We start from the raw sequence: 17,353 nt of genomic DNA, 5'->3' as shown, positions 1-17,353 counted from the left end.
AATTTCCCTTAGCCTTGCAGTCTTGATTTCATTGGCCTAGTGTTGTAATAGATCCTCAAGTAAATTGTTCAGCAAAGGTTGATTTACATTAGTGGTTCTCAAAATTTTAGTGTGGCATCAGAATCTAGCTAAGGGATTGTTAAAACATATTGCCAGGTCCCATCCCATAATTACCAATTCAGTAGTTGGGAGTTGGGGCCCCAAAATTTGCATTTCTATTAAGCTCCCAGAGGATGCTGGTCTGGGGATGACCACTTTGAGAACCACTGATAGAGAAAATCTTGAAATCTAAAGGAGTCAAAACACATTTGGTAAAATTTTAAAAAATACATTCTAGAAGACTAGCTAGCAGACATTCTCTATTGAAATGGACTTTCTATCCCACCTTCAATCCCACAAATTTACTCTTCCGTTCTGTTACCAGGGATGGTGTCATATCAGTAAATAGAGACAGCGGCCAGTTTACTGATGAGTATCTCCCAGAGCAGCGATCTCATCTCTACGGGATAACTGCAGTCTACCCCTACTGCCCAGCAGGTAAATAAAATGCTCAGGCTGCTTCTTTAGACCAGCAGGGTAGAGAAGGATATACCTGATAACAGATTACACTTGGCCCAGGTACCAGCTGCTGCCACAGCCACTGCGACCAGTGAGAGACACTTTGAATAGGAAAGTTAATGGCTGATACATAGGGGTAAACTGTCTTTACTACCCTAAGTCTACCTAGCTTAACTATACACAAAAAGGTCAGTCTATGAGGACATATCCTCCTTAAAATACTTGCTGTTGCAACTGGGTTATATTCACTCACTGTCCCTTCCACCTCCCCTCACAGGAAGAAAGTAAATACAGCATCATAAAGGACTTGGAGTTTACAATCAGAATCGGACCCTAAAGAACATTTACTACAAACAAAGGTGAAGAAAGTGAAAAGGAATTGGACTTACAAGATGAACACTTTCAGTACAAAAAGACTATCTTGTGGAAAGTTAATACCTCAATCTTTACTACTGTATTTTGAAAAACAAAAGTTACTACAAGCTTTAAAAAGTAACCATTTTGATTGTTAGTTATTAAAGCAATTTTTTGTACACCTATCATATTTAAAAGGTCAAATTCAATCAACTAAGAACCAATTAGAATATGTTAAGACCCTAAGTCTAATTTTTGCTAAGGATTCTTTCTGGCCAAGAAATTAAAGCATAGGTTATCAATATAAAGACAGTCCTGAAGATACTAAGCCTTGACCTAGAGAAGGCTATGCAGAACTGGTGGGGAAAAAACCAACTTATTTAAAGATCTTTTTTTTTTTTTTTTTACCTCTACATCACTGCATTTCTATTTATATTAAAAGGTGCTAGAATGTTTCAATTTGTATCTTCTGATCCTGTAAGTCCCTGTATACTTACCCACAGAAGTTACTACATTTATAAATACCAAAGATGTAACAATTCTCAAATTTTCTAGATTACTCCAATAAAATATTTTAAGTTTTCCTATGATTTGAGGATCTGTATTGTCTCTATAACAAAGCTGGGGGTTGGCATATATCTCAACCACAAAGAGGATGATTAGTTATATACACAAACACAGCAGTCAGAAAAAATCCACTTTCCTGAACTTTATTAAAGAAAAAAAACAATGATGGTAAATCTTGAGAACATAGTCAATTTTCTAGGATTCTTCCCTTGAAAATGTGACATTTGATTTCCAAACACATGCCAGAGCGTACATGGCTCCCAATTGTACTAATCAGGTGAGAAGCTGAAATCCTAAAATGTTCATCTTCCAACTTTACCCAGTCTGTGGTCTGTCTTTGGATCAGCAATAATTGCCTGAACAGCTACTATGGCTTCATTAATTTTTGTCTGTAGCTCTCTGAGCTCTTCTATATGCAGCAATCGCAGAATTTGAGCAGCTTCATTAAGAACTGCATCTATTTTATAAGAAAACTGCATTAATCAGTATTCAAGACCATTTATTGCCCATTTCTCCCCCAAATGTCTAAAAATAGTTTGAATTCAAACAAAATCACTTACCTCCTGTGTCAAAACCAAGAATGTGTTTATCTAATGCAACAGGCAAGCCCTTTAAAAAAAAAAAAAAAAGGTCAAAATAGTTAAGAATCATGTTTTCTCACCTATAACTGAAAATCAACTAGCCATTCTGTTAACCCTTTTAGCTGCAGTGGCAAGGGGACAGATAAATTTTCTCTCTAGATTTGCCTTTTGATGAAAGAATGGCCTCTACATGTAGTAGTGGAAGCTAGTTCTGTATCACCCATTCCCTCTTTTAAGACGAGGCATACAAAACAGTAGCTCCTTTTACAGCTATGCTCTATCACCGCTGCTAGGGAAGGGCAGCTGAGCAGGGCTGCTGCTGCCCTACTTTAGCTATAGTTGGCAGCAGAGTACAGGGCAAATGGAACAGGATTATTTTTAATATTTCTGTGCACATTAATTTATCTTTATACAAAATCTAAAATACAACCTTTTCTTCAGCTAGCATGATTACCAGATTACCTATATATAATTTAAACTTTCAGTAATAGCTCATTTGGAAATTTTTCTGAAATCTACGAAAATGAACAGACTCTAAACCATTTAGTTAACTGGTCAGTACCTACACAGAGATATGCCAAAGATGGTAACCATGATGCCAAACATATGGAGTTCACAGTAACAGGAACAGTCTAAACTCTGATCATACTGTATAAAATCTATACTTTCAATGTTATAAATACTAAGCTGTCACTACTTGATCTTGCCTTATCCATTAATGTAAATCTACTTAGGCTCCAACTGCCTTAAAATAACTAATATTATCTAAGTGAAGAAATAAATGAGTATGTAAATTCAGCAAACAAAACTAAAAACTAGAATTGCACTGAGTGGCTTTCTATGTCAGTCTTGTTTTTGCTTTGTCTGTCAACAGACCACCAAGCTATCCCACATGACCCAAATGCTAGTTATGGTTATAAACAAGAATACTTATTGTAAGTACCATAGCATGGTACTAAACTTAGGACTTAGAGCACATAAAATAAAATTTTACTTTGCAAACAAGAGCAAAAAGATATGGCTATGCCCTTATTTGCACTGCCTTCAAACTGAGGGCATAGTTTCGCTGAATGAATGAATGAATGATTTTATTATGCCCAAACAATTTACTGCCTGTTCTACAGTGTGGGTGAAAGAAGCTGATCTTTAATCCAATTTCCAGTGGTCTGATTCATACATAATTAATAAGCAATAAGAGCCTTTAAAACAAACAGTGTCTTTCAGGGGGGACTACACTGTCCTGGCATTAGTAACTTTTTAACACTGCTGGGCCTTGCTAAAGATGGGATCAGAGGACAAAAGACATTGGGGAATTAGGGGAGACAAAAAAGGACCAGAATCTAGAATGTCCATTATATCCAAGGCATTCATTGCAGTTATCTATGCATAGCAAGAAGCATGATCAGACACCTGCAACAGCTGCTGCTAACGCCTGAGGACATTCTCTGCACTATCTTTAGTCAATGAGACTTTGAGAGTATTTGGATTTCTAGTATGCTTCATCTCTAATACCTCAGAATTAAGGGAAAAATAGTTATGGTGTTAAGACTTTTTTTTTTTTTTTTTTTTATGATAGTCACACACACACACACACACACAGAGAGAGAGAGAGAGAGAGAGAGAGAGAGAGAGAGAGGCAGAGACATAGGCAGAGGGAGAAGCAGGCTCCATGCACCGGGAGCCCGACGTGGGATTCGACCCCGGGTCTCCAGGATCGCGCCCTGGGCCAAAGGCAGGCGCTTAACCGCTGCGCCACCCAGGGATCCCTGTTAAGACTATTCCTATGGTGTTAAGACTATTCCCCAGCCTACAAATCAGGACAGAAAGGTGACAGCTGCAGTCACCTGTACCCAGAAACTTATACTCTAATATAGCCTCTGTGCCCCCCTACTCCCTTCAATTGGGCTGATCAACTAGCTCATACGGGCGTTCATACATAGACCTTTGTCCTCAACTACCATTAAGAGCACTGGTTCTTCGATCAGACTGCCTGAGCTCAAACACTATTTAGGGATAAATTACTTTCTCCTAAGTGATGCTAGGAAATATGAATAAAATGAGAGATTTCTCTGAACAAAAGAGAAAGGACAAGATTTAGGTCAAAAAAGAAAAAAATTAGTAAGACAAGTTGTATCCTGTTTTTGAGCAATTAGTCAAAATAACCCAATAATACTATTTTACAAGGTAAATTCTCTTAAACATTTAACTGGGCTCGTGCAGTGGTTGTGCTGGTAGACTGTGGATGTGCTATCAGTAGCTGCTTTAAGGTATGAAGTGAAGTTTTTCACTCAAAAATAGCTATAAATTGCTTAAAACCAAATTCAATCCCACTGAAATAAGCTATCCTTTTTCTGGGCAGTTCTAACTAGAATGGTTATCTTAACCAAATACATAAAGATACTAAATCATAAGAATACCAGAAGGAACTTTCATTAATAATTATTTTAAAATTTATTTAAAAAATAACGCATACCTCTTTTGTTTGGTTTGCTTTGGCAACTGCATCTTGTGTCAGGCGCTCCTGTACCAAAATGCGAATTGCCTAAGAAACACAAAAATAGTTTTTACTTTTTACTGGCTGTTCGCCTTTTTGCTGAGTTCTAGAGAATAATGATACCCAGTTTGAAGTTAGAATTACCTACACCTCATTAACAAATTCACCAATAAATTAAAATCAAAACTGCTGACAGAAAGCTTTCACTTTTAATATTTTATAATGTGGAAAGATGTTCATAAACAAAACAAAATCATCCCTCTACACAGTCACTGGAATCAGACTATTGTGGATCATTACAAGGACTCTATTACATTATAAGCATGCTCCAGCATAAATGCACACACAAACTCTTGACACAGTGGGTTAGCATATAATACACACTGTCCTTGATTTTTTTCACTTAATTATGGTAAAATGTTTTCAGATCTCTCATACGACATTGTTTTTCTTCATCACCAAAGCATTTTATTATGGCAGCTACAAGTGCATGCATGTACCTAAGCAGATACTCTAAAAAAGGTTTTTAAAATGGAATTTTAATTAGTGGATAACAATTTTAACTCAAGTGCAAAAACTTAAAAAAAAATCATTAATGCAAGCCAAATGCTACATTTAAAAAGAATCATTAAAAGAAAAAAAGAATCGTTAAACCAGTCTTTAATCGGGATCACGAATTTATTCATCAGTCTAGTTGCCAAATAGTATATCAATTCTCAGTTGGCAAACCTATCAAAATGTTTTTTCCATGTTGTCATGGGCTGTTTGAATGCTTCTTAAAATAACTCCAAACACGCAGCTTAGAATTTTACAGTTTTAAAAGATTTTTATTTATTCATGAGACACAGAGAGAGAGAGAGGCAGAGACCCAGCAGGAGAAACAGGCTCCCTGTGGGGAGCCCAACGCAGGACTCGATCCTGGAATCCCAGGATCATGTCCTGAGCCGAAGGCAGATGCTCAATCAATGAGCCACCCAGGCGTCACATAATGCTTTTGATTATGGCTGATTTATACTTTTTCCCTTTGGGTTTTTAAAGTCTAACCAAAGCACCCCAAATATGCTAGTCTATTTGTCCTCTCACTCAGTTGATGAATAAAGGTGACATGACCACTGCAGAACTACTGTTCCAAAGCAATTTACATAATGGCCCGAGTAAGGAACAAGCCTTTGAAAGGGCTAAATTTCAATAAAAACAACTTCTCTATTTTTAAAAGTTTTTATTTATTTATTCACTTAAGTAATCTATACATCCAACATGGAGCTCGAACTTATGACCCTGAGGATCAAGAGTCACCTGCTCTACTGACTGAGCCAGCCAGCTGACCCAACTTTTTGTCTCTTGGCATCCAATCTGAGTTAACATGCAGATCCAGTATAGAGAATTTTAATAATCTAGAAACAGTTTTTCTCTTATTACAACTGTCATTTAATACACACAATTCTAAAAAGTAGAATTAGTTTTGGCTAATCTTTTGTGGGTAGAATGGAATTTAATTACTGAATTTAACTGCAAAGTAGATTAAGGTAATTTACCTGTATATAGTCCAAAGCACTTCAATTTCTCATAAAATCAGTACTAATTTCTATAATAATTTCTAAGTCTGGAATCTTAAGTACCTTAAATATACTGCTCCCTTCTCCCTATCCTGGCCCACTGTACTATCACAATTGCATGACATAAATCTTCTGAAGTAGGAGTATGTTTTCCCTCTTAGAAGAGACCTGTTTCAGATCATTAGGTTCCCTGAACTGCAGGCATGAATTGAGTGGCCTATGTAGGATGGAGCACTAGGAAAATAAAAACATTCAGTCCTCAAAAAGATTTTGGGGTATAGGGTAGCCCAGGTGGCTCAGCAGTTTAGCGCCACCTTCAGCTCAGGGCATGTTCCTGGAGTCCCAGGATCAAGTCCCATGTCAGGCTCCCTGCATGGAGCCTGCTTCTCCCTCTGCCTGTGTCTCTGTCTCTCTCTGTCTCTTGTTAATAAGTAAATAAAATCTTAAAAAAAAAAAAAAAAAGATTTTGGAGTTCATATTTTTGACCACATCCACCAGGACTAATTTGGCATTTTCCATTAGTGAATACATATCACGCATCTTTAAAAGGACTTATTAAATAGAAGGGCAGATACAAGAAAAAGAATAAACCACAAGGTTAGAGTGCCTAGATTAAAATCCTGCCTCTCTCATCTTAGACATCATTTATCTATTCTAAGTCTCAATTTTTTCATATTAAAATGAAAGGATATCAGCATCTACCTCCAGGATTGCTAGGAGGACTGAATGAGATCATCTTTGCCAAGGATTGAGGACAGTGGCAGGCACAAAGTAAACACTTTCATGTTAGTTGTTACAGATAATCTGGTACCAGATTAAGTCATGAAATCTGCTTTAAGTCTCACATTCCTCAATATTTCATTTAGCCATATATCTACATATCAAGCATAGGTAATTTTTAGAAACTGAAGTTTTTCTTCTACATAAAGAGTTTCTGTCAAGAATCAAGAATATGCAACTGACCTTAAGCATTACCAGGTAATCATCATGACGCTGAATCTGAAGAAGGTTAGCCAAAGCCATTACACCAGCCTTAAAATCAGGATTATTTACTATAAAAGATTAAAAATGGAAACTTATGGCTCTGCAAACATGTAGTTACATATATGTAAGCATATAAACTTACAAAATACATTTTTAATTTTCCAATAACAAAAAAAGTCTCTTAGTTTTTAAAACTGCTTCTAAGAGAATTGTTGGGGCACTGACGATTAGGTAAACTGATGAGATCAATGGGGTCTGTATTAATCATCTACGCTGAACAATCCAATAAATAACTAAGTTAACTCACATTAGGACTGTGCTGTAACTTTTCTGGCAGGGCACATTTATGTAACACTTAAGTAACATTTCTTTCCAAAGCTATTAATTTTAAACCAGACCCCTTCAATGGACAATTTTCCCCAAACCTTTTCTCTAAGCAGTAGCTCTAGTCTTTCTAAGCAGCTTATTTATTTTTAAGAGTAACTTGTAAATTATAGGTCACAATGAATCTATCATGAAAGAATACTTAAATTATTATAATAGAATCTTTATACTTTTAAAAAGAGAATACTTAAAGGCATCTAGAAGTGAAAATAATGAAAAATTTTTACCACTTGTCTAATGTTATTAGATTAGAAAAAATATTTTATGCATCCAGAAAGGCAAACAATCACCACCATGATTATATACAAATCAAAACCCCCAAGTTAATATGAAGAGATTGAAGAATAGTATTCTAACATTCAAATATTCAGCTCTAAGAGGAGGGAGAAAACACACTGTAAATGAAATAAAAACAGAGAATAAAGCATCAAAATAAAGCATTCTTAATTTACTAAAACCAAGGAACCCAAGACTTCCTCATTCTAGGAAATAAACATTCAAGGGCCCAAAAATGTTGACGATCATTTTTATGCACTTACATACTTACCATCCAAATTGATCAACGGCTCAGCATTTTTAGCTGCGTTGTCAGCATTCTTTGTATTATCGGGTACCAAGTCCTTGTATTTTTCAGCTGTAAACATAAGCAAAAATACAATTTGTAGAACTGCACCTTAAAGTAAAACAAACATTGCTTATTTATTGAATTTAACTGAGCCAAACTGATAAGCATAAGATAACTCATCCAAACAAAATTATTTTTTGCTATAAAAAAAATCCATCAGAAGACAATGCGATTGTAGCTTCCTGATTAAGCTAAAATGATTACTGACATATCTATACAAATATCTCTTCATTAACATTTCTGCAAGTAAGACATTTTAAACACCATCTAAATTTGAGGACAGAAGGTATGCATTTACAGCTTGCTGAGAAACTTAGCAGGGGAAGAATCAGAGGAAGGTTAAGTATAGGTTACACAAGATTAAATACAAACTTGCTAAAAAGTTTCTTCCTAAGTCTTTTGAATGCCATATATGGAATCCAAACACTGTGCTTTCTAAAAAAAATCAGCACTTCAAAGACACCATCATACAAAAATCTAATTTTATGGAGATCTGAAACTCACAATTCCAAAGGCAAGTTTTACTTACTTTTACTTGAGAAAACACTTAAAAAGACTTTACAACTCTTAAGTATTTAATAAAAATTCACTAAACTTAATGCCCCAAATGCCATAGTGTTTCTGTGATTTATAAATGAAAGAGGGAAATAAAAACATTAAAATTTAACTCAGTCAGGGGTTAGCTTAAAGGAGCTCCCACTGGCCAAACCTGGAACAGTGTAAACATCAAAATATACAACGACCAAAGATTATGGCCCATTGAGTAAAATAAGAATCCACATTTCTATAATGATTTAAATAGACAAACATAAATTGAAGAGAAAGGAAAGCTGCTCTTTACAGTAAAAAGCCAACACATAAATGTAGAACAAATGATGAAATTAGAAAAACACCACTGGCAATCATCAACATAATAATGGACTCAGGCAAGAATAATCAAATGGAAGCTAAAGGTAGAGGTAAAGTCTGAGGAGCAAAAGCATACTGACATCATCTCAAAGTATCTCCCCACAAGATACAAATTTATTACAGAGGGGAAAATATTAATTTTACAGTGGAGAAACCTTATCAAAGTGATTAGAACATAACCAGTAACAGGGCATATCACTAACTTAGAAGAACACATTATTTCTGTGCTATTCTTAACAAAAGTACAAACCTTGAATCTACTTATGAAGAAACATCAAACAAACCCAAACTGAGGGACACTCTACAAAATAAATGTCAGCATCATGAGGCACAAATAATGACTGAGTAAATGTCCCAGATGACAGGACACTAAAGAGACAGAACAACTGAATGCAACACATGGTCCAGGATTGGTTGTTTTTTGCTATAAAGAACATTACTGAGACAACTGGTGAAATGTTGAGTAATAGCTATATATAACAGTACTGAATCAAAGTTAATTTCTGTACTGTAATTATGTAAGATAGTGTTTTTTTTTTTTTTTTGAAATGTGCATCAAAGTACATAAGGGGAAAGAATCATTTATAACTTTAAAATGGTTGAGAAAAAAGGTACATATATGTCTATGTATATATAGAGAATAATGCAAATTAAGTAAAATGTTAACATCTATAAAATACAGAAATGTGAAAATTCTTTGTAATATTTTGCAACTTCTGTAAATCACCTTAATTGACAAGCTAATGAAAGGATTTAAAAATGTTAAGGCACAAATAATAGAAATTCACAATGGTTTCATCAAATGAGAATAAAAAATTTAAATACCTTAAAAGTCTGGAAAAATGAAACATATCAAAGTAAAGCAAAAGAACAACAGCACCTCCTATTGCTAAGGGATAGTTTTACTATTTTAACCCTTTTCCAAAAAAGGGTTTGCAATTCTCAATTTTAAAATTAAACAGAAACTTGTTTTCAAGTTTAGACTTTTAATATACTTTGATACTACTTACTTTTCAACTATAATTCAACTAACGTTTCAAATAAAATTCAACTATAATTTTTCAATATAAAAAATTTATATTTCAGACATAAACTCTTAGTTTGTTTTTTTTTTTTTTAACATACTAAAAAAGACCCTGCTATTACTAATAGATATTTGTACTTAAGAGCTACAGTCAACTGTAGGGACACACACTCATATGGCATCTACTGTTCTTGGTACCCAGGTAACCTAAACATGCAGTATTATAAAATAGGACAAGAGAAATAAAAGGGTAAAACATGAATGAACTGAAATGTGACAATTGTATTTGGGAATAGTTGGAACACTTTGGAAAAGCTGGGGAAAATTTTGTTGCAAATTAACAGTTTCTGCCAACTCAAACCACAACACATAAAGACTTTGCTAAAGACCCTAAAAATCAACCAATGCTACCAAGACTTGAGATTACATACTTATTAAAGGAAGAGACTTAACTATTTTTTTTTCTAAACTAAAACTGAAAGTAAAGAAAGTCTTAGAGCTTTCCTTAAGATTTCTGTCATAAGGCTTCTGAAATTTAAACCAGCAAAACACAGCTGGTTGGATGCTCTGTATCCAACATGTACCTAAACATTCATAAACCATATTCATCATTTATTAAAGTTGATAAGCACATCTATTGTAACTGACAAACTATGTCATATTACTGTAGCAGTAAAATCATGACTGCTCCCCTGCCTCCCCAGCCCCTAACCCCAAGATATCTATTATCCCAGTTCCTGGAACTTACGATTATGTTACATTACATCGCAAAAGGGACTCTGCAGATGTGATTAAAATAAGGACCTTGAAATAGGTGGATTATACTGGATTATCGATGTGGACTCAATATAATCATAGCATCCTTATAAAAGGGAGGCATGAAGATCAGGGTCAGAGAAGATGGGACAATGGAGCCACAAGAGAGATATGAAGATGCTATGCTGTAAATCTGAAGATAAAGAAGCCAGTCAAGGAATGCAAGCAGCCTCTAGAAGGTGAAAAAGACAAAGAATAGATCTTCTCAGAAGGCCTCCAAAAGGAACAGGGCTGTGTAGACAAACTGACTTTAACCCAGTAAAACAGAAGTTGGACTTCTGACCTCCAAAACGTAAGATAATAAATTGTGTCTTAAGTCATTGAATTTGTGGTAACAAGAAACTAATAGAGGTACTACATAGGAAACAAAGCTGAGTATCAGCTTACAATTTAGTGGGGCAAATAAGACATATAATATAAGCAAAGTGGAAAGTGACAAATGACCTAAAGAGTAGACAAGGTAGAGTTAAAAGCTATGAAAGTTGAGAAGGAAATATTGTTGCGAGGTGGCATTTGAGCTGGATCTTGCAAACATGAGTTGCATTTGGATGTGTAGAGCTAGACTGACATGACATAATGGCCAAGGAAAAGTGTACGCAAAAAAAAATCTAGGGGAGAAAAAGAGATAGAAGCAGGAAACAGCACTCTTAAAGTTTGGCTGGGATGTCAAGTATGTGAATACTAGTTAGACACCAGTTATCAAAGGTCTTGAATCAGGCCAAAAGACCTGGAGTTCCTTTTGTAGACAAGGGGAAAGCAATGGTGTTTCTGAATATGTAAGAGCTGTTCTTTGAAAACAAAGCAGAGAATTCTAAAACATTTATGTTTCAAAAAATAAGCCCAGAGGGCCTGAGGATGAAAATAGAGGTTTATGCTAATGGGAAAGGAGTTTGAAAGATACTGCAATAATCTCAGCAGAAAATGACAAGAGCCTGAACCAGGGTGAAAGGAGTGGGAATGAAGATACAATGGACATCAGAAAAGATGGATGGCAACAGAATGGGAGGAAAAAGAAGACAAAGGTCCAAAAGGCTTCAAAAGGGGTGCTTAGTGGCTAGGTCGGCTAAGCATCCAACTCTTGGTTTCAGCTCAGGTCATGATCTCAGGGGTCCTGAATCAAGTCCCGCCTTGTACTCCTCACTCAGCAGGGAGTCTGCTTGAGATTCTTTCCCTCTGTCCCCACCTCCCACTTCATGGGCATTCATGCATGTTCTGTCTAAAATAAATAAATCTTAAAAAAAAAAAAAAAAAAGTCTTCAAAAGCAGAAGATGACAAGGACTGGGAATTACAGCCCCATAAAAGACAACAACATAAAACTCCGAGGATGGAGGTAAGATAACTGGACTTTGCCTTTAGATCCTGGCAGGCCTTTCAAAATGAAATGGTCTAATGAGAAGAAACAGGAGTTTACTGGAATTTCTTTTCTTTCTTTCTTTCTTTTTTAACTGCAGGTACTAGTATTCAAAAGTTTCCAAATAAGTATCTATAATAAAACAACGTGAAATATAAGCAGTAAACACATTTTGGCCTATAGTACCTATTGGCATTAGATGTATGTTTCCATTTCTTGAGAAATTACCTGCTGCAAATAACACTCTGAAATACTATCAATTCTCTTAATATTCCCAAATTCTAAAAGAAAAATCTAAGTACCAATGAGAGGGCTGCTTTTCATGTTTTCTAATAAATGAAAAGACTGTAATTTTTGAAAAGAAAACTCTTTCCTAGACAATTTGGGAGTTGGGGGGAGAATGAGAGCTAGACATAAAAGGATGGTTACAAAAAATAAACTGTTAAGTTCACTACATTTTAACATTCCTTTTGCCCCCACCTTTCTTCTCCCTCTCTTTAAAACACACATTCCCCCAAAAACATACCATTATCTCCATATTCAAGTCTAACAGCTAAACCAAGAAGCCAGTCAATTGCTTCTTGTCGATCTTGAATCTTGAAAGGACAGTTAACATCTCTGAGATACTGTGAAGAAAAAATATCTAGTTTCATTATTACTATAATGTCACAGAAAGAAAAAAATGGTAGAATTGAAAGAGATCTTAGTTTGGATCTCTATGAATGCAAACAACATTTACATTACTAAACTGTTGATGCAATTATATAACCCAAACAAAGGAAACATTTCAGTGTACCACTTAAAGAAAAAAATTGTTTCCATCATGCTTTTTAAAATTTTTGACTTTTGCAGATTCCCGGAAGGGCATCACTGATCTAGAACAACTTCCTTATTTTATAGATGAGGAAATAAGGCCTCAATATTAACACTTGTGAATAGCTACACAACTTGGATCTAGGACTTGAACCTAAACTTTCTGATTCCAGGTCTGAAAACACATGGAATTTAAAACAAACAAACCTTTAAAAAGAATATACAAATAAACCAATTATTATCTAAATCTTAGCTTTCATATTATGGAAATGCCACAGCCATGTGACACAGATGTAGAATGAAACCAAGCATTTTAGAATGCCAGAAGCTATATAAAGTGGCCACTATCCTTCAAATGTGTCTCTCAGGAGCTTAAAATCTCATTCCAGGAGCAATGCTATTAGTAAAAATTTGTGCAACTCCCTTTTGGGCCTAATTAATAATCAGTACTTTTTAGTTATAACTCATTTTCTAACCAAAAATTTTATACCCTTGCTTTAAAGAAAACATCTCATTCACATGATTTGGTCATGATACAAAAAACAAATCTACCTTCAAAGTATAAAAAATTATCAATATGAAAGATATTTAAAATATGTTTCATGATCTAAAAGTAATTACAAAAGTTATGCATATGCTTTAAACAATGACATCATCATTCCAAAGAGACCAACTTGAAAGATAATGTCTGTTTGGACTGTAAATTCCAATATATTTAAGTTATCCTATTTTACCGTCACTTCTAAGTGTTTTTCATTAGAAGATTTTTTATATTCTTCAAATAGTCTTATATGAAACTATGTGTTGTTCTGCACACACAAATGGGTCATGTGGTGTGATATAAACATGTTTCCAAGTCTCAAACATATTAAAAAAACAAACACAAAGAACTTTTTAAGAGCAAAAGAAAATAATCCAGTAGTAGCAATAATGGTAGTATATAGGCAGGGTAAGAAATAAAGCATATAGCACTTGCTATGGGCCAGGCCTGGCTATATTATCACTCATTAACAATACACTCCATCACTATCACATAGGAACTACTGTTATATCATTTATTGATTATGAGACAAAGTTTAATAAAACTTGCCTGTAGTCACAGGACTAGTGTGTAACTTACACAATTCCCTAATTCATAAACTCTCTGATTCTAACGAGAAAGTATCTGATCACCTTGCAGAAGCAAATAAAAATAAAATAAAAATAAAATAAAAATAAAAATGTTTAATGTAAATAATGATACCGGAAAATGTGATTTTTATTCTAATTTGGAAACAATTCTCTTTTCTGCAAATATGTTACAATTAAACTAAGTCAACGGGAAAATTACTCTGGCCACAAAAATAAGATATATACACAGACTTTTTCAAGATTAGTTATAGCATACACAACAATGGACATATGTGTATGTTAAACAGAACCACAAACAAGAAATAATCTTAGTTTTTAAGCACGTCAGTGTCTTTAACAAAGTAAGTGTGTTATTGTTACCTTTTGGGTCTAAGGAAAAAATCTGATTTTGGCCACTTTTAACATTTATAGAATAGAAATCTCATAGTGTTTCCACACAAAACTATTTCTAACACTGAAAGCTTGTAGGAAGAGACAATATAATTTGCTTTAAAGACATAATAAAAAGTTGTATCTCTCATATCCAGTTTTTCTAACACTGATCATTACTTTTACTATCTTGAACAGAATTAATTTTAAGCTTGACTGTCTTCATATGATCTTTAGAAAAGCTCAGCTCTCTGTACAGTGTACTTTTATTTAACCTTCTAATTCATTACCTTTTCAAAGAACTTGGGCCAGTCACTGCTGTGGATGTTTCTTAAATTACCTCTGTCTTCAATCTTGTAGTGTCTGATTTTCTGGTCTTCAAGCCAAACAATAAAGTTTCTAAATTCTGTTTCATCTGCAACGAAAATATCTCATAAATCACTAGAAGCACTAGATAAACCACTTCCTTCTCTACAAATAAATGGTCTTGTGGACTTTTTTTATTACTCCAAAAGAGTAAGTTAACTGAGCTGCTTGAAGTAGAAGTTGAAAGCACAAGTTTTAGATGAACAGATTAGCAAATATTCTGTTCAAATTCTGGCCTGCCTTCATATTCTGGCTACAGACACCTAGTGGTTGTGTGAACTTGGGCTTAAACTTCTTGTGCCTTAGTCTGATTTACAAAATGAGCATAATAATACGACTTACCTCTTGCGGTTGTTATGAAGATAAAATAAAGATAAAAACAGTGGCTGGCACATAGTTTTGCTATATAAGTGTTGGTTATTATTCCAGTTCCTTTGGGGGGGGGGGAGTGAGGGAGGACTGGGCAAAGTTAAATGTACAGCAAAGTAAGAGTAAAGTACAAGAAATCAAATGACAAAACAGGAACAGAAGATACCACTGTCATTTCCTGTCATAAGTGTACACCTGAGAAAAGTTGATACATTTCACTTAGTCCTCCGAAATCTTTCTGAGGAAGGTAATATCCCCAATTATACAAGAGAAAACTGAAGTCCAAAGATTCAAATCTAGATCTAAGCTCTGTTGCCACTGACCCTTTTTTATTAAATGAAGGCAAAGTAGAAAGACAAAATCCTATACATTGATATGCTTCTATAGGAGATCAACAAAACACCCTTAACTGCTCAGAAATCATTTCCGATTTCAAACTCGGGCTTCCCTTATGAAGTCTTGAGAACCATACAACGATCTAAGGACCCTGGGTTGTACGAGATCACTTTCAAAGTTGTAAGTCTAACCCCAGGCCAAAAACTCTGGAAGAAATGGGTAGTGGTGGGGAGCAGTTAAGCAACAATGGGGAGCAATGTTAATGCTTTTTAGAATTTTAACGCTGGGAAATCGGAAACACCTTCCCATCCACAATTCAATCGCCCTGATCGCCTGCTATTAACTTTTTCTGCACGCCTCCATAAGCCTGTTGCGGTGCGTACTTACCCCAACACGGTCAGTCCTGGACCTCACTGTGCACTCTCTTGATCTCAAACTGCAGGGTGGGCTCCGCCTGCACCCCCCTCCACCCACCCCTTAGCTCCCGGAGAGCAGCGAACTAGTCTTCAAGTTACTCAGCACCTTCCTCAGACTTCAGCACTGTGCTTCAAGTATCGCCCTCTTACCCGGGGGAACCAAGTAGCTGAAGAGCTACGTTAGAAAGCGAATACTCTTAGTGTGTTTCCAAGTGTGGGTGGGGGGTGGGGGCTGGAGTTTTAGCAAGTGCCCAAAGTGGCAATGCCCAGGCAGGAACCGGTGTGTGGGGGGGGGGGGGGGGGGAGGGGGGTGGCTCCGAAGCCCAGCACGGGCGGCGGAAAACAGGTGCTTGGCGGCCCGGAGGGGAGGGGCCAGGGGACCCCCGCGTGAAACCAGGCCCAGGGGGTCCCGGTGGGGAGCCCGGGTTGGGGGCGCTGAGGGAGCGGCCGCCGGCGGGGTCACAGACGCGCGGCCGGCCTGGGGCCGCCGCCTCACCTTTGCAGTTGAAGCCAGCCGGGTTGTGGTAGTCGAGAGCCGTCAGCTTGCGTCGGAACATGGTCCCCGCGTCTCGCTCCGGTCCCCCGGGCCTCGGCCGGGAGAGGAGAGGCGAGGAGGTGCGGGCGGCGCAGGCACCGGCGACGCGGCGAAAGGGCGGGCAGACGCCGGGACGCTCCGAAATGACGGCGGCCCTCGCCAATCGGGGCTTAGGAAGGGCGGGGCCTGCCAATGCCCACCAATCGCGGCTCCGGGTGGGGAGGCGGGGCCACGTCGAGGCACGTCGACGCTCAAATAAACTTTATTGTCAGCTTCCTGGTTGTACAATAGGCAGAAAGCGGCTGAGAAGCCAGTTGTCTCGTTTTCCGAGGCCGTTCCTTCCTGTGTTCCTTGCCTTTTTGATACGGCAGGCAGCGAATAGTAAATATGTGATTTCTACTGTTTAGTATTTTCAGTTATGTCCACTCGCTCATTCGTGTATGGTATGCCTCCCGCATAATAGGTGCTCTTCTTACACTGCTAATTCAGAGTTTTCGCAACGTCCCTTTCAGACGAGTTGGGAGAGACCCACGAGTAGACGTATAACTGTAACACTGTGTGATCGTTCCAGACCTCACCACCAGCTGCCGAGTCTGAAGCCAGAAACTGGGAGCCATCCTTTACTTCCTCTCACTCAAGTCATAGCACCCAGTAGATCATCCATCCCTGCTGTTCTCAAGTCTCAAGTGCCTCACCTCCTTCCAACTCCACTGATGCTACCTCAAATCAGGCCTTATTTTTTGCTTATTCTGATGATCAGATTTCTTAGAGTCAGTCTTGCCTTCTCCAATCCATTCCCTTCCCTCTCCCCCTA

The 17,353-nt window shown here is 36.8% G+C and overlaps 2 protein-coding genes across 3 annotated transcripts in view; one reads left to right on the top strand and one right to left on the bottom strand.

The window, feature by feature from the left end:
• The window catches only part of NID2 (nidogen 2), a 60,773-nt gene extending 59,271 nt beyond the window's left edge, over positions 1–1,502 (top strand). The window contains exons 20-21 of one of the 2 annotated variants that reach the window (XM_026000694.2): positions 425–537; positions 836–1,502. In XM_026000694.2, the coding sequence (XP_025856479.2) occupies positions 425–537; positions 836–846 (124 nt within the window). In that variant the 3' untranslated portion in view covers positions 847–1,502. Of the gene's footprint in view, positions 1–424; positions 546–835 lie in introns of those variants that run through there. The other variant, XM_026000695.2, reaches the window with a different exon arrangement.
• Positions 1,503–1,606: 104 nt separating this feature from the next.
• Positions 1,607–16,674, bottom strand: RTRAF (RNA transcription, translation and transport factor). The gene is made up of 8 exons (XM_026000696.2): positions 16,501–16,674; positions 14,808–14,932; positions 12,731–12,830; positions 8,026–8,112; positions 7,074–7,162; positions 4,534–4,602; positions 2,040–2,088; positions 1,607–1,936 (listed from the first exon to the last, which is right to left on the bottom strand). The coding sequence occupies exons 1-8, from the start codon at positions 16,559–16,561 to the stop codon at positions 1,782–1,784; spliced, it is 735 nt and encodes a 244-aa protein (XP_025856481.1). The 5' UTR covers positions 16,562–16,674; the 3' UTR covers positions 1,607–1,781.
• Positions 16,675–17,353: the final 679 nt, after the last annotated feature.

Source organism: Vulpes vulpes, chromosome 6 (genome assembly GCF_048418805.1).
Source record: "Vulpes vulpes isolate BD-2025 chromosome 6, VulVul3, whole genome shotgun sequence".
NCBI classification, from domain to species: Eukaryota; Metazoa; Chordata; class Mammalia; order Carnivora; family Canidae; genus Vulpes; species Vulpes vulpes.
The sequence above is the reverse complement of the archived record's forward strand: the minus strand, read 5'-3'. Positions and strand labels throughout refer to the sequence as shown.

Coding starts and splice junctions, on each gene's coding strand:
- RTRAF (XM_026000696.2), bottom strand. CDS start 16,561: ATGTTCCGACGCAAGCTGACGGCTCTCGACTACCACAACCCGGCTGGC. Junction 4,603..7,073: donor ATTACCTGGTAATGCTTAAG/GTCAGTTGCATA, acceptor TGTGTTTCTTAG/GCAATTCGCATTTTGGTACA. Junction 1,937..2,039: donor TCTTGGTTTTGACACAGGAG/GTAAGTGATTTT, acceptor CTTATAAAATAG/ATGCAGTTCTTAATGAAGCT.